Here is a 22,764-nt window from a genome sequence, read left to right on the forward strand (position 1 = left end):
ATTTTTTTCTCACTGTACATGTATGTTTGTCTCCAGATGCAAAAAAAAAAAAAAAAAAAAACCCTTCAGTACTTCTGAATGACTTCAAAGGAAATGCAAACTCACCTGAAGCTGCATTTCAGTAGTCATGGCAGGCATCTTTTCCCCACTAACAGTTACAGAACAAACTGTGTTAGGACTCTGTGCCTCTGTAGAAGAGAATAGCCAACCAGAGCTCAGGCTGCTGTTTCACATAACTTTTAGAATAGAAATAATATATTAGCATTTCTAGACAGTAATTGTTAAAACCCACAAACCTAGGGATTGACCAAACAGAGGACAGAAGGTGCTGAACCTTTAAAGGAAGACAGTTTGAGCTGGATGCTGTCTCTATGCTTGCTGTAACATACAACTACATTACTAAACAGGCAGTATCTGCAACTTGATTATATACAGCAAAAATGGTCTTTTAAGGGAAAAAGAACAACTTAAATCTGATCAGTTTTTGATAAATTCTTAGTATTTCAACATCCAGAGAAATAGTGGAAGGTTCTTTAGCTTGACTTAATGAATCCAGACATGAAATACTTATTAACAAAAGGCTGCAGGCTTCTCTGTTTCAGGCAGATTACTTGCAGCAGGCAAAACTACAAGGACAAAGCTGAAAACTAAAGGGAAAACCTCTTATATTCAGACCACATATTTGAAATTCAACTTAATGCTTACAAAGATTATACATTGGGGAAATAGGCTAAACCAATTACTGCTACGAGTTAGATGTTCTCTCCCAAACTCAAATCTCTTTATGCTTTGTAAAGGCTAGATAAACATAAAAGGGACTTAAAGAAAAAGCTTCCTAATTCATTTTAAAGTATTTCCTTTACAAAGATACCCACAGGTTGCCTTCAGAAAAATTCCCCTTCTGTGCCTCATACTTATTTTGTTAACAACAACAGAAGAGGATAAGACTCAGGGCAAAAAGCTTTACTGACATCTTTGGTAGCAAAAGCAAGAAGTTCCTTGGGCTGTCTTAGTTATACTGGAGATCACAAAGGAAGAGAGGATCTGACATACACAGAGATTGCCTAAAGCAGCTACAGTTCTTACGTCCTGTGGAATGTGTCTGTTTAACCCAGAACAGAACCTGATTTTGTGTGTCAGATTTTATATATATATATATATATGTGTGTGTGTGTGTGTATATATATATATATATATATATAAAAATCCCTGTGTAATTCTTCAGGCTTTAAGAGAGCGCCTGTTTGCTGTGTGAATTATTTCTTTTCTTGTTCACCTCCCCATACCTGCTATGAAACTTAAGGGCTATACTTTCAGAGACACTTAGATGTTAGAAAAATATAAATGCAGAACAAGCTTTGAAGGTCCTTATGCGACATTTCTGTCAGGTTTCCACATTTGATGAGAGGTAAGTTCTGATTTTTCTGACCAATTATGAAAATTCTTAAATGTAGCAACTACAGAAATATTATTTGAAATTTTGAATACTGTCAACAGTTGTATAAAACATGATCTATACAGCACTCACCAGTTCTTTGTTTCCAAAGGACTTCCATAGGTTGTAAATACAAACAAAGCTAAGACAAAAAAGAAACCAACTAACCTTTTTTGTTCTCTTTCTTATTCTTTATTTCTGCTTCATAGTGTGCTTTTGACATATTGAGTCCTACATGCAGTGGCTTTAAAAAGTGCTGCTCAATCCTGGGAATCATGGTCCATACTCCAGTCTATCCAAACAGAGCAGAGAAGGTTACAAATTAGTTTTAAAGAAGCATTGCAGTGCCAAGTTTTTGAGCACAAGGCTTTAGACGAGTCTTTGTAACACACACTTCTGTGCTGGGAATAAAAAAGGGAGAAAGAAGAATGTAGACTCATGCATTTAAGCATGAAGAGAATCATGATGGGTATTTAAGCTTCTCTCACATTATCTGTTGAAAATTAGAGGATAAAGCAGTCAAAAAACACATGGGGGGGGAAACTTGGTATGTAGGCTGATAACTACAGCAATGGAAACACGCATTTTTAACTTGGTCTTGTAAGCAAAATTGAAAGGATCTGGAGAGTTTGGAGGGGAACTACTAGCCACTTTCTTAGGCTAGAATCTCTGCAGGGAGTAAACAGCAGTTGTAGATTCCTCTAAGATAATTCAGCAGCAAAATACAATAAATTCCTAAATTCATGTTCCTGAATTAACCTGTATTGTGATGCCACGTGAAAGCGCTGATAAATGTTGCCCTCCTCAAATACATAATGGTATTATCTATATTGCATTCAATTTAAAAAGCCTTATAGGAATGTTCCTGGATATGTTACTACCCCATATCCTTAGGCACAGAAACCAAAGCGACCGTGAACTTGTCCCCAGTTTGGCATGGGTGAAGGGAGGGGTTTACAATAATGGCATTCAGGAGCAAGAGATACCAGGAAAAGATGCTTAAAAGCAATGCTGTTCAAGGTTACACAGCACAAGAGGAACACTTCTCTGCCTTGGTACCTTATAAACTTGTAGTTACAAAACTGCAAGAAGGAAACAAGTACAAAGCAGTCTTTGTGTCTCTAGATATAGGAGCCATTTATATGGATTCTTTCTTCAGGCAGTATCCTCAAAGGGCAGAGGAAGGTCAATAAAAATAAGAATTACTACATAGTATTGTTGATTACAGTGGAAAATTCACTACATTTTAATGCTAAGCAACACTGGTAATAACTTCCACCAGAATGGGGCTAAGAATTAAGACGTAACTTTGAAGAAAAAAAATATTTTTACTTTATTAATGAAAGTAATTGTTACCCAGCACTCAAGACGTCTGAACTGACAGAAAAGGAGGCATTTTCTTCCTGCCCACTTGCACTGCATGAAGGGAGACAGGGAGGAAGTAAAAAAGAACTGGCAGCGCTTAAATGTAAGGGAAAACTTAAGAAGAGGTGAGGCTCTTTTCTCCTCAAACTGTAGGGACATCCTATGGCAGGCACTGTTACAGCAAAGGTGTGAGACAATATTTGAGATTTCAGTAATAATAAAAGAGGAATACTCTCTTTTCTGACAAAGCTATGCATTTACATGAAATGGATGGACTATAGTGAGCACTTAAATAGTGATCACTCCTTAAATATGATGAACAGATACAGTCTATCAATAATAACTATATAAATAGTAAATTAGAAACACACCAACTGCTATTAATTTTCACTACAGTTTTGGTTATCAGCGCAAGCTGTATTATTATTATTATTATTATTATTCTACTTAGACTAATGTCATTAGGCACTTAAAAAACTTGTGTTCATGGATCTCAAAGTGCTCTAAAAGCAAACTATAGATTTTTTCTGTATTTTAGAAAACAGAAAATGATCTGCTGAAATCCATTACTCCAAATCCTAAAGAAAGTCAAGGAACTGGGGGAGAACAACAAAACACCTTAGGATACTTAACTGCTGGTTAGGATATTAATCTGACCATGATTTTGCTTATTCAAGTCAAGAAAGGTTTCACTGTACTTTAAAACTGAAAAGCAATTTTTCTTTAAACTGTCACTAATTGAAACAACTATTTTAATGCAAAAAAAATCAAAACATTAGTACTAAGGAGCTAGGTGGTAACTGTTCACTACATAATATGCTAGATTAAAAGCTCCTGAATCACATGAATTAGAGGAATGGTGGAACACAATGATTTGAAAGAGTCAACAGAAGTTGCATTTAAGATTAGAAATAGCAGCCACTCAGTGATGGAATGTAATCAGAAAACCAAACACAATTCCATTGGCTCTTCAGTGCTGTAGCGACACAATCCCAAGTAAGGGCACTTATAAATCAGCTGCTAGAACATGGAATCCATATATCGACCCAGTTGTGAAATTAAACCAAGTTTCCCCTCGAGTGTCCAGGAACACATTTTCCATCAGCTGCAGTTGGACAGGACTGACTGTACACAAAACCAGCAGATCCATCACAGTGTATTACATTGAGTAGCATAGAGCAGCTGAATAACAAATACACTTTGCACTGATTTAACAAATGTTGCTGACTGTTCCAGACAGCAGAGAGCTAAACAAAAGAGAGAAGAAAGAGGTGGGGATTACAACTAAAATCCTGCTTTAAACCGAGGTAGCACAATATTATATGGAAAAAATACATAAGGGCAATTTTGTGGAGAAGTGGCTAACAGAGAAAGGTCATGTTCCCATCAACGAGCTGAAACAAGACATCTGTGTAGAATGGTGCAGACTTACTAGCACCAGATAATGAGGAACTGAAGGACACCGGCAAACAGCAACATGCTATGACCAATCACAGCCAAGGACACTAAGCGATAAGTGCATGAGAAAGAGGATGGTGGGGGGTGCACGGTGTAGCTGCAAAAATGTAGAGTTTACGCAATACCTTATTTGTGCCAGAACCAATCAAGTGCCTAGTATTTGCATATTCACTGTTATATTAACCGAAGGTAGAAGCCCAATAAACAAATCGTGCTTACTGATCACAATGGTCGTGTTGATACCTCCCTGCTGCAACACAATTTCAATTTTTTAAATATACTGCAAAGTTTAAATCTGCAGAGTACTCCTGAAATATCTACATTCAAACATCCATATACTGAAGGGAAGGTTAAGAGCTATACCTATAATACACATGTAAACTGCAGAGGTGCGCAGTTTGGCCTGGCAAGTTACCTCTGTCCATAAAACATTCTAAGCTGTTTCCAGTAAAGCAACCTAACAGAAACATGGATGGGTTTGGCCATTTCTTTTGCTACTTCCGCAGGTGGACCTTACAGATAAGATTTTTTTGATGCTAATACCTGAAGAAGCATTTAACATGTACCTATCATGCACCCACACAGTCGCTGTAAATACAAAGTATGGTTTTGCACAGCTAAAACCTAATTAAATATGTTTTCTGAGAAATCATAATAGTAACAACTTTTAGCATATTGCACCAAAAAAAATTTGCCTAAAGATGATTCAAATGGATCTCTTGAACTGTAAAGGTTTGTATTATTATTACAAAGAAATCCAGCTGGAAGCTTGAAGAATACCAATGAATAAAAAAGCAGAGTAACAAATACTGGGAATGCATGATAGAGATGGTGATTTTATAGTGACATACTATGAAATTATGGACACAGATGACAGCTCATCAGGCAGAGTAAAAGGATTAGCTTGCTTATACTAACAGTTAAGTATGAATGCAATCAAGTTTTATCAGAATAAAGAAACACATCAAGTATCTCCTAACGTAGTTAATAATAAGCATCACTTCTGGATTACTGACCAAAGAAAAATGCAAAAGTTTGGGTTTTAATCAAGGATAACAGTGTTCACATGAATGCAGCTCTCAGCCTTCAGCTAATCAATCATTTTCAGATGAGTTATCACTTACCTGATTATCACTTTCACAATCTTTAATGACTAAGTATCTCAGTAGATTTAGTGATGCCATAATGCTGTAAATTAAAAACGTACTGTTTATCATTCAGAACAGATTTGTATTACAGGGATAGTAATTAAAATTGTTCATTAGCCAGACATCCTAAAAATACCCATTTGTACAAAATACAGCCACCCATCTGTTGAGCCATACAGCTTAGTCTCAAGCACTGGTGTGCAGTAACACCCCTGTTACAACAGCTGGCACTTTGCAAGTAAAATTAAAACTGTCAGCAGGTTGGCAAAGGCCAGTGATTGTGGAGGAAAGAGTTCTCTGAAGAGACAGAACCTTATGACAGAATTTGTAATATGCATTTCTAGTGATCCAATTCAATTGAAACTAATGTGACAGTTTTCTTATTGTCTTGAATTCCCAGTGCTTTTTGAATATGCTTTTTTGCTTTTATTTTACCAAACTTCCTAGCAGAAACTATTTATTGCTTCATTCAGATAAACAATTAAACATCATACACCTGGATTTGAAGTAGTTATTTGTCCATCTGGACACTATCACAACCTATTGATTTACAAGCCCAACCCTTACTCATGATATAGGAGAAGACTTGTCCTCTATATGAGATTTTCAGAGATATTTCAGTTATATTTTATATTACTCAATGCAAGTATTTGCTGTTCAGGTGGCTCTGTGTTCCCATTCATAGGATAGTGGATTCCCAGCAGCCACCTGTGAAACAGCCTCCAAAATGTTGTGTGCTGTAAATTGTATCTGGTAATTGTTATTCCCCTGTATCATGTAAGACAAACACAATTCTTCTGGTCCTCCAATTGCTGACAAAGCAAATATTCCTAAAGAAATAATGCTCTACTAATTAGTGCTGGCATTTGACACCTGAGGCCTCATGTCCTCAGGGAATGGAGGAGGAATTTCTTACGAAGATCAGTGTATAGCACTGTGACATTATTCTATACAGTTAGTTGAAAGGATGTTCAAAATAAGTGACCACTTCTATTTCTAGTTCCAAAAAGTTAAAATACACTGATGTTGTCACCTAATTACATGACACTGTACCTCCCACTGTAGTCAGGTGGTCTGAAGTCTTTTTAAATGATTAAAAAAAAGGAGAAAAGCCTCTAATTGCAAGTAAAACTCACCTATCGGAGTGTTGCAGAAGATCTGTCTCAGCACCTTCTGGAAGCAAAAACACTAAATCTAGAAGGGAGATCAAGTGATGTCCTGTAAACCAAGTGTTGTCACATGCCTTCTGAAAGGAAACCAACCCCAATATGACAAGTTTAGCTGAGTTCAAAATTAAATTCTTAAAGGTATCTTACATAATTTAACAATAATCTTGTGAAACCAGAACAGTGTTGGGGAAGAACGAAACACTGGAAGCAGTAGTCTAATCACTACAGGTGATGAAAGTACACAAACTGATCTTTTCATAAGCCTCCCTACTTTGTCTCTCTATGCCAAGCTGTTTCTTTCAATTCTCCACCTTTTCAGCATTCCACCATCAATATAGTTAGTATTTGTTTTCATAAGCTCAGAAAGTGGTAGTAGGTACTCTCACTTTATTTCTGTTGAGGTATGGAACAGAGACTATGTTCCATTCTTCAATATTCATTCCACAATAGTGACAATTTTTTATCTATTTATTTTTAGGATGATCAGGTGGTGTTAAGTCTTCTTTGTGTACTTCTAAACCCAGAAATTGATTGGAAGAAAAACAGATTAGATAAGGAGACAAAAACAGTTAAATCACATCAGATGAGAAACCTGGAAAGATTAAGACTACCTGGGCACAAAAACTAAGATGAAATAAATTGATAGCAATAGGAAATTGTTATCATGATGCCTATAGCAGAATTCTTTGCAACAAATCTAGAATATTCAGATTCCTATGATGAAATTATTAAATTGTCTTTCTGACAGCCAGGGAGCTCTACATGGAAGAAATGCATTAAGAGAATTCTGAAGCTGCAGAGTAAAAAAATTGATTAATAAGGAAATTTCAGAATATACTTTTACCTATTCAACCTAGGTGCAAGCCCCTTTTGGAACACTTTTCATACTATCATATTCTTCAGCCCTGCTGATTCAATATACAGGGCAGAGACTATGATCAAATAAATAGTAATTCACTGTTTTCTAACATAATTATGCTAGCATAAAATATGCACAACTTTAATGTATTGTCCTATTTGACAAAAGCCAGTATCTTCGAGAATCAAATTTGGTTTGGAAAAGGCCCTAAGCAGTTTAAAGGGAAAAAAAAGAAAAAGAAAAAAAGTAAGAAGTTAATAATTTATTTTTAATTCATTTTTTCCAGCTTCCTGGTACAAATGATTATAAAATATGGTATCTAAATGGCTTTGATCTAGCCTAACCATTTCTGATGAACTGAACATTCATGACGCACTCGTAATGATGTCATCACAAAAATCAGGAAAAAAATAATAATTCTGTCTGCATTTGAATTATAGTCAAGAAATGAAGAACTGTGAGGGGAAAAAACCCACTAGACAGCTCCCCTTTAGGAAAGGGGCATGTACTTTCAAGCACAGACAAGATAATAACTTCTGAGAAAAATATAATACGATCATGCAATTAAAAACCACAGTTTTACAACTGTAATGTAAAAATACATATGCAGGATATATGTGTATATATACACAGCATAAGCTACATTCATGGTTTTAATTATATCATTTCTCAATCTTATGTTTTTTTCCAGAGCAGATTGGTTTTAATGCATCCCTCAAAGCTTAAGCTGTACACCTTTTCTCAACATAATACTGATAGAATTTTGGGATAGCTCCTTGGATTTTAGTGGGAGTAGCCTCACCGTTAATGATAAGTGAATCTGATCTTTTATATTTTTAATAACGTATCCCTCCACACCAGCATGGTTGCTTGTCTTCAGTAGACACCTTCAAACACACACACAGGAGAAAGAAAAAAAAGAGAGATATTATCTCTTCAAAGCTGCCTGTATAGTTAGCTCAAAACTTAAGATGACATTATGGCCTTATTCACTAAGTGGGAGTTTTACCACAGAAAAATGACTATGTAATCTTTACACGCTAGCTTACATAAGACAGGTGATTTTATGGGAGGCAACTGAAATTCATTGTTTATTAAAAAAAAAAAATTAACATAGTAAAATTAATGTGGTTTACCAAACAGACTCTCTCAAAAATCACTGTATCTATGCAGTTAAGCTGATATTACACAATGTACAGTAACTTGGCTGCATACCTGAATAATGTATGTTTTCCCTCTGTGTCAAACTTATCTATGTACAACTGCAAAATATTTAAACTTTTCTTTCTCTGAAGGGAAAAAAAAAACAGATATTATGAGATTGATGCTAATGAAATAAATTCAGCACTCACTTAACTGATTCTGTAGGTCACATTACATACCAGATGCTCTATGGGACAAAGGGTCATAACTTTCACCAAATCCTGCCATTGGACCAAGAAAACATAATTTCTAATTAGGTACAGATTATTACATTACATCATACTGACTAAAATCTACTCAAGACATTTAAAAAATCCCAAAGAAACAAACACCACCAGAGCCCATAAAACCATGCCTATGAAAAGTTCAGAGAAATTCCCATTAGATTCAGTGGTTCAAATCCCAGGACTGATAGACAACAACACTGTTGGGCAAAATAATAATTTAGTCAAGAGCAGATTTCTAAGGAAGAGGCAGAAAAGAGCAAGCACCATCTTTCAGCTAAAATCAGTGCCCACCTGCTTCAGTGGCCTGTACATACTCTAAAGCATATTTAACTGTTACTAAAACTTCATGCTGTATTGGGTAGAAGAGACAATCAATTCTGTATTGCAAGGCACTGAAGGTATCAATTTAAAGACACAAGTGTATAAAGGTGCAGAAGTATCTCAAATACCTAGAAGACAGCCAAATATTACTTATAATCAAACTTCAATGACTTCTGTACATTGCTTCATATTACCTGAGGTACATTAATAAAATCTCTGAATTCTAAATACTGATGGAGAAGGCTATTATCTTCCATCCTCAATAAACAGCTCTCAAACAGATCCTGCAGGAGGGGATAAAAAAAAAAAGAAAGCTGGCAACATTTTGCACATATAAGACATTAATTTATATGCTTAACCATTAATATGCTTAATATGCCATTAATTTCATGGCTAAAACCACCTTCACTATAAATGCTCACTCACTCAAAGTTTGTAAGAGCTACAAATGATAAACAGAATGAAAACATTCATGCATATGTGTAAAATTCAATAAATCTGGAGACTTCAATAATCTGGAGATTTCAATAAATCTTGTAAGACTAAAGAATACCTAATTAAGCCTCAAAATTTTTCTGAAACTATTATCTGAATTATCACTTGTACCTTTCTTACAAGGGGAAACTAAAGTTTTACCATTATTTAAACTGGGAAAAGGAAACATTATAATAATGAAAATTTGAAAGAAAACTTACAAGTCCTTTAGATAAAACAGATTCTTCTGTTCTAGGGGAACAAAAAAGAAGAATCAAACTTAAGTTGTTAATTAAAAAGACACTGTTGATATTTCATCAACATAAATAAGAAGAAATACCAGACCAGGGATCAAAAATAACTTGTTCCTCAACAATTTTCATTCTATTTCTAGATGTAGCATCTCCATCATTCCTCCCTAAGATTTTTAGAATAAACTGAGTTGAAAATTAGATTCCTCTCTCTTCAGGGTTAAAAATGACATTTTTTCCCCCCTCAATTTAATTCCTCAAAAGCAGCATCTCACATCCCACAGGTACCAAGACACTGATTAACAAAGAAAATGAAACTTTTCCCAGGTGATTCCATTTGCAGAGTTCTGCAAGCCTAAGGAAAACACAGCAGATTCTAAAAAAGACCAGGAAGTTTTGTTAAATTACCAGGAAACAGTAAGAAGTTGTAACAGGAAACTTCCCTTCCATAGCAGTGCTAGAAACTATTTGGTCAACACTGCTGCTTATGGAAGGTGAAATAATCACAACATACAGAAAAGTCTGGTTTCCCTTAGACAGCCTGACCTTTGATCATGTTGCATATTGTACAAGAATACATCCAAATTAATATTATCACAATAGTCTCCTCTAGAAGTAAACTAATCATTACAGAAGTACAAGTAAATATACACTCTAATTGTTCTGCATGTGTTTGAAAGACCTTAATTTTGCATTTTCAGAATAAAGTTTATAAAAATTATATCATGATACAAGCAGGAAACAACAAATAAATGTTATAGTCAACTTTTTGTATTTCTTGATAAAAAAAGCCATCTTGTTGTAGAACTCAGCATTTTAACTCTCACGTTTAAAAACCTCCTCTGATCCTATTTGGTACATTCAAAATGGGATTCTATGTATTACTATAAAAGATCACACCCAGTACCTAGAACTCCAAATGCCATAACCCCTACCTTTTCAGTAGCACTTCAATATTTGCCATATTGCACTGCAGAAGGTATGATGGACTAAAAGAGAAAAATAAGGTTTATGTTAAACTGCATAAGCTGTATAGATTTGCACACAGTTAATAGATTAGGTTTTTTGTAAATAATATAAGAAATCTTTGTAATATTTATAATTTTGAAATAGACACAAAATAGTAAGTCAAATTGCTGTTAATAACACTTGCATGGAAACCGTCTACAAATACACAGTCAAAGATTTAATACATGTTAACTTCCAGCAAGTGACTAATCCTACCAGTTTCTTTAAAAGGACACCTCACCTAAAACTAAACCCTAATAAGAGTAACCTACCGGACTAGAGCATGTTCTTATATACACAATATAAGCTACATAAAACATAAATGCATAAATGTTGGCATAAAACACATACTAGTGAAATACAGTTTTAATTCATAACTATTCACAAATAGTACGTTTTCTTCTGTTCAGAAAGAATCTTGAAAGTACAGACTTACAATGCGCGAGAAGAACAGTTCTTACCTAAATACCATCGGAAAGCATTCAATACCAAAATGCTGAACAACCATCAGATACGACAGGCATGCCAAAGAATCAGCAATATTCTTTTGCTCTATGTCTGCAAACTCCTGATTCTCCCATTCTGGATTTTTGCTTTTACGATGTAAAAACACCAATGGTATCAGTTCTTTTATATCCCACAAAATGTCCTAAAAAAGAAAGACAAATTGCCTATAGTAGCCTTTAAAAGACCCGTATACCAATTAAGTTTCAAAGCTGTAACTGTATTTACAGTAAATTCACTTACATAGCATAAGAATAAATAAATATAAACATTTGGTGAGTATTTATGATAAGTACACATACACTAAAAAGGACCCTGCAGGAATATAACTGCAGGAAGAGTAACTACTGTTAGAAGAATGTTACTAAGATAGCAAAGTTAATCACTCAAAAGTTAGCAAAAGACAAAACACAGTCACCCTGCAAACCCCTAGTTTGACTCCCTTATCCACAAAGCTATGAGGAATGGTAGCTTCATGATCCCATCATGCCACAGGATCCCTCTGTTTTTCAGATCACAGAATACTCGGTATTCTGTTTTCTACTCACTTCTCAATGTGCAAAACAATATTTACCTACTAAACACAAGCCCTGCTTTAAAGTTAAGATCACTCTGTATGGCCTTTTTTTCCAGTGACGTACAACACAATGACACTCAAGTTCTTTGCATATCCTAGCATGATCCCCCCCTGCTCCACATACATTCATGTAGAATAGGAGGTAGTGTATCTCGTGTTGTGCCTATTTTGAAAGAACAGCGAGATCAAGGTTAACTCACTGTTCTGGGATTGTCCAAACTGAACATCCAGGATCCCACATTTTGGAAAATTAGAATTACACAAGGTGTCATATAGTCAAAACATGACCTTACCTGCAACTCTCATTGCCCAATTCCACCAACAGCAGAAGTGAATTTATTAAGAAAATTAATCAAAGGTAGCATAAAGAACATGGTTTATAACATAATTAGCATGAAGAATATGGTTTCAGACTGTGCCCAACAGGACAGGCAGGATAAAAAGCCAGTTTTTCAAAGCACCCTTCAGCTATCTTAACTATGAGGTCATCTTCAGGTAATCCCTGCCTCCTTCACTGTACACCCTGAAAGTCCTGCAATAAATGAAGTAAAGGTCTCAGAGACAAGATTCTCTTTCACTGCACAAGCCCTGATTGATATCACAGCAGTTCCATCCTATGCTAAGACATGCTGTGGAAAAAAGCCAACATGATCATGATAGAAAACCTAATTATTGTTGAAAAACAACCAAAAGTTTTGCTAACTGCTTAGTGTGCTTCACTTTACAATCCTAACATTTGGCTATAGAATTTTATGTGAAAGAATGCTTAGATTTTTAAACACAAATTGGAGAAGAAACAGAGTTGCATCACATAGCAACTTCCAGACTTCCTTCACACGCAGGCACATTTGCACACATATAGTGAGTGTATTTATGTGTGCTTTCCTCATCTCAGCTGGCTTCAAGTCTTCCTTTTGAAACTCATCAATAATTCTCCTCTAAGCAGGGATAACAAGATAGAACAAAGTTCAAACTTCAGACTTAAGTCTATTCTTTCATATGGTCAGCATTAACGTGTGAAAAAAGTGTATCCATAGTTAAGCAAACAACTTACAGAAGAGAACTGTAATGGCCAGTTTCTTCTTAACAGTGATTATTAATAACCAGTTAATAGTCATTTAATGCTCAGTTCTCCTATACTTCTAAGAAGACATCAGCTGCAACCTCAATATCAATGAGCTATTACTGTCTATTCAGTGTACCCACCCAGCAGCCCTTTGACTATCCCGAGGGAAAAGCCCATTTTGCACTGAGAATATTTTCCACTCTTGTATTTCATTACAAGATTTACCAGCCTGTTTCTGAAGAAACTCTTTATCAAATGATCTAGTACCTGGCTGTCAAGAATGTTCCTTCATTTCATCATCCCAACACACATCATTGTATACCTGTGCATTTGAAAATTAGTGACAACTGGTATTTACAAACACTTTAAATTCGGTGTACTGGGTCTGCCTGGCCTGGAGTTGATTTTCTTGACAGCCTGTGGGGTGCTGTGTTTTATATTTGTGACCAAACCAGCTGCCACATGAGGTCAAGCCACTACATGTGGATACATGTAAGACAGGAAGTATTCTTTACTACATTCAATATGTGAACAAAGCACAGTTCTACTTGCTGTAGCTTTATTAATCACACCTAGTTCTATTTCCGAAAACATGCATGTATTGTGTGTTCCAACATATGCATGGACTGTATCTGATTATCTTCTTATAAGGACTGGTTTTGCTGCAAGTTTAAATAAAATTATCTACACCCACAATAATCTTGCTCTAATAAAACACAACTGCTATGTAAAACATTCACAACCAAAGTAACTGCATTGGTATCCTTTAACTTAGCTAGCACTGCGCTAGGCACATTAGAGATTTCCCTCTATGCAGCACGTGGAGTAAAGGTAACATGTAGATTTTACCTTGACGTAATACTGCAGCAAAGACAATCCTTTAAACATTCTAACAAATTCATACATCACCAAGAAAAAGCAGCAATTACAGCAAAGTAGCAACTGCTGATTCAGAGAGCAGTTCAGGCTGGTTTATCAAGGAGAAAAATTGTTTCTTCAAGACTTGTCATTTCCAGAGATGGGACAGGGAACTGTTTTAGTCCTTACCGAGGTGCATTATATTACAAGTCCCAGTAAGGCATCCCACTAACCAATAAATGAACCAAAATGAACTCTGGAATGAATTGGGGGCAATTCTGAACCAGACCACTGTTTTTGCAAACACTGTAATTAGTTTTGACTGCACTTACAATAATTTCAGCTGCAAAATGCCGAAAGGGATGTTCATCAACGCCTTCAAGTTCTTCAAGCTGAGCTGTCAATAATGGGTATTTCAGGCTTTTCATACAGCTGAAATAAAACCAGGTGAAACTAAATCACCAGTACAGTCACAGACAATAACACTGATGGCCAAGACTGAAGTCTATACTCAGAGCTATGCTCATTAGCTGCTGATATTCCAATGAGAATAAAATATAAAATGAGAATAAAATATAAAATGAATGTCTCCTGTTGAAGCATTCCTTAGACTTCACCTCCAGAATACGATTATCCTCACTGTTGGAAATTTCAGAAGCAGAGGAACACCAAATCAGCTTCACAGCACAGAGACTAACACTTCTTTACTATACCCCTGCACTAATAAATAAATTATCTTTACCTTTCTTCTCTTTCTTCACAAATATGTAATGCATATTTAAGTTTTCCTTCTTTTTCAAAATACCACATTAGTTAAAGTTGGCAGCATTATAAAACACTAACAAGATGATTTATTTACTGCCTATGTAATAAATGCCTACTGTTCATTTTGTTAAGTTATAGGAATATATTACACTGACATAAAAAGCTCACAATTTTAGTAATTCTTCTTTCAGCTCCGTGTCATTATATTCTGACGACTTCTCCATATTTTTAACAACTTCATTCACAAAAGGTTTAGTGAAGTCCACCACTGCATTACAACACTGACAGAGACCCAGTTTATCTTCTTGTATTTGTTGTTTTGTATATGGTACAGGTAAGGGAGTAAGCTGATTCATAATCATGGCCAAAGATAAACCCACCGAGTAGGCCTTCTTGTTCTGAAGCTTCAAAAGCACTGGGGGAAAAAGAAAAAAAAAAAGGGGGGGTGGGAAAGGGAGAGAACATCTTGAGACATTAAGTTATTTAGTAGAGGAAAATGTGAAGAAAAATAATGTAACTGCATAAGAAAGCCTTTAGTTTCAGGGACTGACACATGAAATCACGTGAGCAGATCAGCAAGACTGAACGACATCAGCTAGTTTGATATGCTGCCATAAAGATGACCACATATTTGAGGATGACAAAATGTCATGCATTTCAAAACATTCTCCCTTGCCCTGTAGCACCATGAGGAGTGAAAAAAATCTCTTTTTAGAACTTGTCTAAGTGAAACAATACTCTTTTATTTGACTTGGAAAACTCTCTTATTGCTTGATTCCTCCTGTGCTTGGCAAAACGAGAGACAATGGCTCAACCTTTCTGGTGAGATCTACCAGAAGCAACCCAGAAGCGTTCTATGCTCTGTGGTACAACCAACTGCTTCCCAGATTGAGGAAGCAGCACAGGTGGCTCTCTGCTTTAACTGTGTCAGTGCAGGCTAACTTCACCTTGGTCATCCAAAAACCTACATGCTTCTCATTACCAAAACATTCTTCTTATTAAATTCTAATACATCTCAGGTACTGCTACAATCAGACAACACTTGATTTCATCCCACGTATCAAAACAGAAACTACTTCTTGTTACCTACTTAGTGGGTGGCCAAATCAATCACTTTTAGTTGTTATATGTAAGCCAGAAAAATGCTACCCCCTAATCAACCAAGTGTTTCAATCTGCTTCAATGTGAAATAAAGTTCTATACTATGGAAAGATGGAATTGTACGTTTTAAAAGTTAAATGAGGAAGAATTTCATAAATACGTGTGATTCTCTGTGTAACAAAGTTATGACTGGTTCACACCTCTAAATGTAACTGTTACAGGAACACATTCTTGTAAATGATGGAAAATAGCTAAATAACGCTTTTTCAACTGATGCTATTAATCCCACCTAAAATCTTTTTCTAACAGGCCAATATAAGCATGCAAGTTATACCCTGTGTTATTTTGCAAAACATAATAGTCTAAAGCCTGTCAGGACAAACATATCCTGAAACTACTCCAGCAAAGATTAAACTAAACTGATAAATAATTGGTAAATGAAAAAACTATTTCATTCTGAACTCACATAAGGAACTGCATCTTACCTATCTGCAAAGGCTGAAGCAGCAACATGACAGTTTGGCACACTCGCTCTCCAGAGGTCTGCTCAATCTGCTCAAGTAAACCCAAAAAAAGTTCCTTTGGATTGCATAGCTGCAAGAGAGGAACAACATGTATGTTTTAATAATGATGGTCATAAGCTAAAGAATTCATCACAAGGAAACTTCAAGACCAAAGCTCCTGAAAGTCAAGAAAGGAGATCTGAACATCCAAGATGATCTTTAAACAAACAAATATAAAACAATAAGTACTTCCCTACAATTTTTATCTTCTGTAGAGTCTATGTATGTGTACACTTATGAAAACATAAATAATAAATTATGACACTAAACTTGGTTTCTAAGGTCTATAAAAACCTCACAGTACCTTAGTAACATAATCCTTGGGAGTAGAGAGGAAAACACTTCAGTGTGAATTTAACTCCAGCTATAGAGTTTGTAAGTTGTATTTTATATACATAAATGAAACAGAAATCGTTTTCTACAGATTAAATCTTTTTTTTTTCCCTTACTGCTCCATCAGAATCATCAAGGTAATCACTGTCATACTGTACCTGCAGTAGACAAGAACAGTATTGTTGTGGCTGCTCTGACTGCAGCAGGTGGCTATCTTCATGAGTTCTATGTGCCTTTTTCTTATGGGTAATGCTGTATCTTTTTGTTTTGCCAGTTACTAATTTCACCAGATTTGTAAGAAGTTAATTGTCTCTGAGAACACTAAGCCTGTGTCTACTTCAGATGAAACTGAAAACATACCTGTGCCAACTGCTCTAGTATCTTCAAGCAGTGTTCTCGCTTATCATCTTCCCTTTTATACATGAAAATACATCTAACCAGGGGAGAGATGAGATTCCAGCCCATATTCTTGATGATAACCTAAAAAAAACCCAGATTTTCAGAGAATAAACCAAAATTGGATATCTTCTAAATCCAGACAGATTGTACCTATGAAGGCCAAAAAGACAACAGATTGATGTTGTAACCAGAACCATAATAATGTCCTTAAAAATTTAACAACTATTACCATAGAGGTCTGTATTTGACATACACTGTATTCTCTCCCCATACCTATAAACACAGTTCCATATCTCGTATAGTTTTCTTCAATGTGTTAATTTTTAACTTGTCAATATGTATGTCTAAGGATTTAGATTTATTGTCATAGACAATACATTTAAGCCAGGACTGAGTAGAGGAGTTTAACTGAAAGAAAGAACATTTAGACAAATTGTGTTTAACCCTAGGGGATTGAAATCTTCAGTTGTGACTCCAGACTCACAAATGCAAAACCAGACTATGAACCCCATGTAACATTGCCAGAACATTCCATCCTACACTTTATGTCTGAAATTCCTATTCAGCTGTGTACAAATTAGTATATTCTCCCAACTCCCCAAAGTGCCTAAAGACACTACCATCTCTTATATTAGCATCAACTTAGTTGGTTCTTACAGTTTTGGCCAATATTATTATATCCATCCATGCTGGGTTGAGCCCAGACAGCAGCTAAACACCCACCAAATGCTACTCACTCTCCTCCCGCAGTGGGATGGGCAAAGAGAATCGGAAGAGCAGAACAGAATAACTCATGGTTTAAATTTCATAAGTGACAAAAAGGACAAAAGAGAGTAGAAGGGACGGACAAACCAACTCCCAACATCAAACCAATGCCCAGCCAGCCTCCAAGCAACAACTACTTTGAAAAACAGGTCCCCATCCCCACCTGTTTTTATTGCTGAGCAGGATGTTATATGGTATGGAATTCTTTGATCAGGTGTGCTGTTTCAGATGTGTCCCCTCCAAACTTCCCTACTTACTGAGGGGGCAGAGTGAGAAATGAAGGCCCTGATGCTGTGCAAGCACTGCTCAGCAACAGCTGAAACACTGGCATGTTATCAACAAATCTAAAACACAGCACCACACAGGCTGCCATGAAGAAAATCAACTCCATGCCAGCCAGATCCATACCACCCGAAATCCTGAACTGCAAAAAAGGACACAGTCACTTTCTCTCAGTTATGCTTTTGTCCTCTCTTCTCACTTTGCTTAGCCCAGTCATTAATGGTTTTGTTAAGATTACTGTGACTTGGTTTCTGTGAGCTACCTGAAGTTACACAAGAACGTGCACTTACACAGAGCAACTTAGTACGTACCTATATGTACAGCCTTGCTCCATGGTGAAAGTAGCTTTCCCTTTTTAATAAGCAGTTTTATCTATTTAGCTAAGTGAGTGCACAAGTAATATACAGCGCATACTTAAAACTCACCTTATTTTTCTCATTTTGAATTACTTCTAATAACTGAGCTGCATACCCATCTTCTAAACATTTCTGACCTGCTACCTGAAACAGATTAAAATCTTCTCCTTTGAAGTCAGCTTCTTCCAGAATTTGCTAGAAAGAAAATACGCATGTTCAATCCCACACTTATATAAGGCAAATAAAAAATAAGAAAATCCAAGCTTTCATATCAAAATGAAATATAGTGTCATCGTAACTGTTCTTAGATACATCTTTCACATATTAAAAAAAGCTACAGAGAGCTACTGCAGAAGACAAAGCAGGATTTCAATAGTACTAAGTCTGACTACAACATACTAATTGGAAGACGTGTTTTCTACAACAACCTGCCAGGGATTTGTTCTTTCAGACAGGTACTGCTGAATACAAGAATACTTCTTTCACCAGAAAGCAGAAGATGTCAAGCATCTTGGGTAGACAAGTCCCTTAGTGACATGGTTTACTGGTGGCCTTGGCAGTGCTGGGGAACAGTTGGACTTGACGATCTTAAAGGTCTTTTCCAACCTGGTTCATTCTGTGATTCTATGACAAGCTCTATAGAGAAGTCAATGAAACATGAAGGATCAACTTAGCTGCCCAATGAGTTTAGCTAACAACTGTCTGCTCTTTTGGGGTCGTTTTGGTTTTAATTACAATATATGAAAAGAAATACACACTGCTTGCACTTGTTACTGTTATGGAAAGAAAATTACTTACACATCTTTGTATTATGGCTTGAAGTTCATCAACCGCCATTGTAGTTTGCCTTTGTTCTTCTGGCATTGAAAACTAATTAAAGAGTGCAATATTAAAACACATGAAGAAAAAACAGAGACAGACACTACATTTTCTGTGTCTTTTCTCCTCAGCCCTGTCTGGAACACTCTAACCTCACACCTGGGATGTGCACAGCTGATCTAACCACCATGCTGGTTTATACCAACTAGTCCAATCAAGATTACATATATAATAACATTTATTTCTTTCTAGTCTCTAGGTGAGACTATTTCAGTGGCCTTTTACCTCTACATATTACGACGTAAAACTTTCTTGCTAAATACAGTTAGCTTAAACATTTGAGTAACATTAAGTATATATAAAGTTTTACATAGTTAGGATCACGAATCACAGATAAAATCAAGCTTGGTTATCCCATGTGATATATCATAGGCATAATCTTTTAGCAATGCTATATGCCTAAACCGGGTTACATGATTACTATAAGCATCAATTACTTCCACACCTGGTTAACTCTACACCAAAACACCCGAGTTCCACGTTTATACGAACACCTCAATGTAACATCCTCAAGCTTTCCTCTTACGTTCGTCCTATGCTGTGTCACACAACATCTGGATTACTAACACATGAACTAGATGTTTACAAAAAAGAGGTGAAATCCTAAAAGGCATCTATGTGTGAGTTTTATTATTTAACAAACAACTCACATTCTATTCCCAACAGCCTATTTTAACATTTTCATGTCACTGCAGTCTCCCCATGTATCAAGCCTGTCATTTTAATTTGGTCATTATCACACACTTTATTACCAGTGTTGTAAACAAGCTCGTCATTTTACAGGATGCTACTAGTCCTCCCAAAACAATTTAAACATTTAAGCACTTAAATTTAAACGAACTGAACATTTAAACAAATTAAACACTTAAAACAAACATTTAAAAATGAAACGTACTTCTGAACGCCCGTATTCCTGCATTTTCAGCTCTCAGTCACTCCACAGTGTGCTTACAGCCTTGACACACGCCCTAAGTGAACACATCCCCCCGAACTAACCCAGGGATTTACCTTTAATACTTAATCCAGCTTCTAATTAAGTCTTCCCGGGGGCTTCAGCGGCAAACTGACAGCAGCTGAACCATGCGAGACGGAAGCCTCTCAGCCACAGCGGAACTAACCAGGACGAGGCCGCCCTCCCTCTCCTCGCCACCTCAACCCACCTCAGCGGGCCGCAGCCCTCGCACCGACCACCGCACACACAGCTCCGCCGCCGCCTCTCGCTGCGCCCGGCCCGGGCCACGCCGCGATGGCGGCTCCGCCTCCGGGTGAAAGGTCGGAGGGCGGCACTGAAGGAGGGAGCGGGCAGGCGCTATGATGGCGGCGGGGAAGTCGTGGTGCAGCGGGAAGGGGAAGGTCAGCCGGCGGCGTGAAGGTAGGCTCCGGGTGCGTTCTTCCTGCCTGGTGCTTTGGCTCTGCACTTAGGGCCTTGCACAACTCGCTGTACCCGGGGGAGCGGCGGGCCATATGAGGGGGGTCGGACTTCCCGCTGTCCCCTAGGGCCCGGTGGGGGTGCAGCCGGTCGGAAAACGGCGTATTCCGAGGATAACAGCCCGTTTGGGACCCTACCTGGAGTACTGCGTCCAGCTCTGGAGTCCTCAGTGCAGGAAAGACATGGGCCTGTTGGGGAGGGGGCCAGGAGAGGGTCACAAAAAGCCTTAGAAGGCTGGAGCACTTTTCCTGTGAATAAAGGCTGGGACTTGGGATTGTTCCGCTTGGAGAAGGCTTCGGGGAGACCTAATTGCGGCCTTTCTGCTCTTAAAATGAGCCTATAAAGATGGGGAGACTTTTTAGCAACACCTGTTGCCATAGGAGAAGGGGTGGTGGTTTTAAACTAAAAGAGGGGAGACTTAGGCTGGGTGTGAGAAAGAAATGTTTTGCAATGAGGGTGGTAAAGCACTGGCACAAGTTGCTCAGAGAGGTGGTAGATGCTCCATCCTTGGAGACATTGAAGACCAGCCTGGATGGGCAACCTGGTCTAGTTGAAGATGTCCCTGCTCGTTGCAGGGGAGGTTATAATAGGTGAGCGTGGAAGGTCCCTTTTGAAGTAAACCGTTCTATGACTGTATGGTTATTTTCCCTCGCTATGTTCCTTGTCTTAAGGGAGCCGCTGCCCTAGTCCCACATGTCAGTATCCAGGGCAGGGCAGGCAGAGCCTTGGGGCAGCCTGCAGAGCTGAGTGGGGAACCAGGGTGAGTGTGATTGGCAGAAAATTACTGTCAGAATTACTTTTGCTTCAGCTTTCCAAATATACAGAACATGATGAGTGAGAGTATGAAGGGAGTTGGGCCTATCTGGCCTCATGAGAAGCATGTTCAACTGGTTGCTGAATGATTACTGTCTTACTGAGGTCACTCTCGGCCACAAAGCAAGTTTCTAAGCAATTCTCATGATTATGCTTACTGTTTAGAGGTTTAATATTTTTCAGATTCCACAGTTTTCCACTGATAAAAAAGTACACTCACTTCTGTATTTCTATGCTTGTATATTTGTTTTCTAGGAAATAAGAATCCAGATGCTCTGAAGAATGAAGATGCTGCTCAAAGGTATAATTTCTAACTGATAATTAGCGGCATTCACGTTGGTTTGCCGTAGTTTGAAATCTCATTCTCTGCCTCACATTTTTTTGCTTTCTCAGAGTACCATGGCTAACTTCAGGCGATTGCCAGCATCAGCGTCTTGCAGGCTTGTTTGGAGTGCTGCGGTGTAACTTCTAACAGCATGCACATGCATACCTTGGATAATACACTAACAGTTTATGACTCTGATCTCCACAGTTGTATTTCCTTAGTCTGTAGTGCTTGCTCTTTATCATCTTAACTTCTCTGCATACTCACTGTTTTTCTTTATTCACTGTAAAACCAAACTTGAGAGGAAAAACCTCTTTTTGCCATGGACATTTACCTGAATATTCACTTGGTTCTGTAACAGAGGTAGACTTCCAGCGTAGACTTCTGTTGGTTGAGACAGCAGAATTGACTGTTCATTGACAGCCTCTGTGGAAAGCGCTGCCAAATGGAGATCAAGCAGAGATGGTTGTTTTCTGAGTATTTGCTGGCAACACAATAGTGGCAAGACTCGGGAGCACTCGGGAAACCTACTGAAGTGGGATTTATTAGTTTTATTCCTTCCTTTACTTTGTACCATCACACTTAGTCTTGTCCCAGTCCCTTTTTCTTCCTGTTCTTTATGTTTCATCCATCTCCCTTCTTCTGGCAACACTCCCGAAGTTGTTCATCCCAGGCTTTTTGTGCAGCCAATCCTGTGTTTCCCTCTCCTGGAAGAAGAGTTGTGTAACCTTGTATGGCAATAATGTAGTGCAAAAAGAGTCAATGTTTTTCCTGACCAGGGTGGAAATAAAGCAAACCAAGGTTGGAAACTCCTTTGTGGTTACTTCAGAA

The 22,764-nt window shown here is 37.4% G+C and overlaps 2 protein-coding genes across 12 annotated transcripts in view; one reads left to right on the forward strand and one right to left on the reverse strand.

Annotated features, from left to right (window-relative positions):
* Nucleotides 1-20,630, reverse strand: part of GLMN (glomulin, FKBP associated protein) — a 75,986-nt gene extending 55,356 nt beyond the window's left edge. For 4 of the 7 annotated variants that reach the window (XR_010611661.1, XR_010611662.1, XM_065675371.1 and 1 more), the window contains exons 1-18: nucleotides 20,262-20,344; nucleotides 19,286-19,357; nucleotides 18,557-18,682; nucleotides 17,046-17,165; nucleotides 16,275-16,383; nucleotides 14,857-15,103; nucleotides 14,256-14,355; nucleotides 11,380-11,567; nucleotides 10,846-10,899; nucleotides 9,881-9,911; nucleotides 9,380-9,469; nucleotides 8,817-8,858; nucleotides 8,650-8,723; nucleotides 8,237-8,321; nucleotides 6,543-6,652; nucleotides 5,383-5,446; nucleotides 1,604-1,727; nucleotides 106-188 (exon numbers count right to left, since the gene is read on the reverse strand). Coding sequence is in view for 5 of the 7 variants with exons in the window: in XM_065675371.1 (XP_065531443.1) it covers nucleotides 106-188; nucleotides 1,604-1,727; nucleotides 5,383-5,446; nucleotides 6,543-6,652; nucleotides 8,237-8,321; nucleotides 8,650-8,723; nucleotides 8,817-8,858; nucleotides 9,380-9,469; nucleotides 9,881-9,911; nucleotides 10,846-10,899; nucleotides 11,380-11,567; nucleotides 14,256-14,355; nucleotides 14,857-15,103; nucleotides 16,275-16,383; nucleotides 17,046-17,165; nucleotides 18,557-18,682; nucleotides 19,286-19,357; nucleotides 20,262-20,285 (1,743 nt within the window). In the remaining 2 variants the exon portion in view is untranslated. Of the gene's footprint in view, nucleotides 1-105; nucleotides 189-1,603; nucleotides 1,728-5,382; nucleotides 5,447-6,542; nucleotides 6,653-8,236; nucleotides 8,322-8,649; nucleotides 8,724-8,816; nucleotides 8,859-9,379; nucleotides 9,470-9,880; nucleotides 9,912-10,845; nucleotides 10,900-11,379; nucleotides 11,568-14,255; nucleotides 14,356-14,856; nucleotides 15,104-16,274; nucleotides 16,384-17,045; nucleotides 17,166-18,556; nucleotides 18,683-19,285; nucleotides 19,358-20,261; nucleotides 20,345-20,374 lie in introns of those variants that run through there. The other 3 variants (XM_065675374.1, XM_065675375.1, XM_065675372.1) reach the window with 3 other exon arrangements.
* RPAP2 (RNA polymerase II associated protein 2) overlaps nucleotides 20,468-22,764 on the forward strand; it is a 40,032-nt gene continuing 37,735 nt past the window's right edge. For 2 of the 5 annotated variants that reach the window (XM_065675379.1, XM_065675380.1), the window contains exons 1-2: nucleotides 20,469-20,738; nucleotides 21,864-21,909. In XM_065675379.1, the coding sequence (XP_065531451.1) occupies nucleotides 20,678-20,738; nucleotides 21,864-21,909 (107 nt within the window). In that variant the 5' untranslated portion in view covers nucleotides 20,469-20,677. Of the gene's footprint in view, nucleotides 20,739-21,863; nucleotides 21,910-22,764 lie in introns of all 5 variants that reach the window. The other 3 variants (XM_065675377.1, XM_065675378.1, XM_065675376.1) reach the window with 3 other exon arrangements.

Source organism: Lathamus discolor, chromosome 3, assembly GCF_037157495.1.
Source record: "Lathamus discolor isolate bLatDis1 chromosome 3, bLatDis1.hap1, whole genome shotgun sequence".
Classification (NCBI taxonomy): Eukaryota; Metazoa; Chordata; class Aves; order Psittaciformes; family Psittacidae; genus Lathamus; species Lathamus discolor.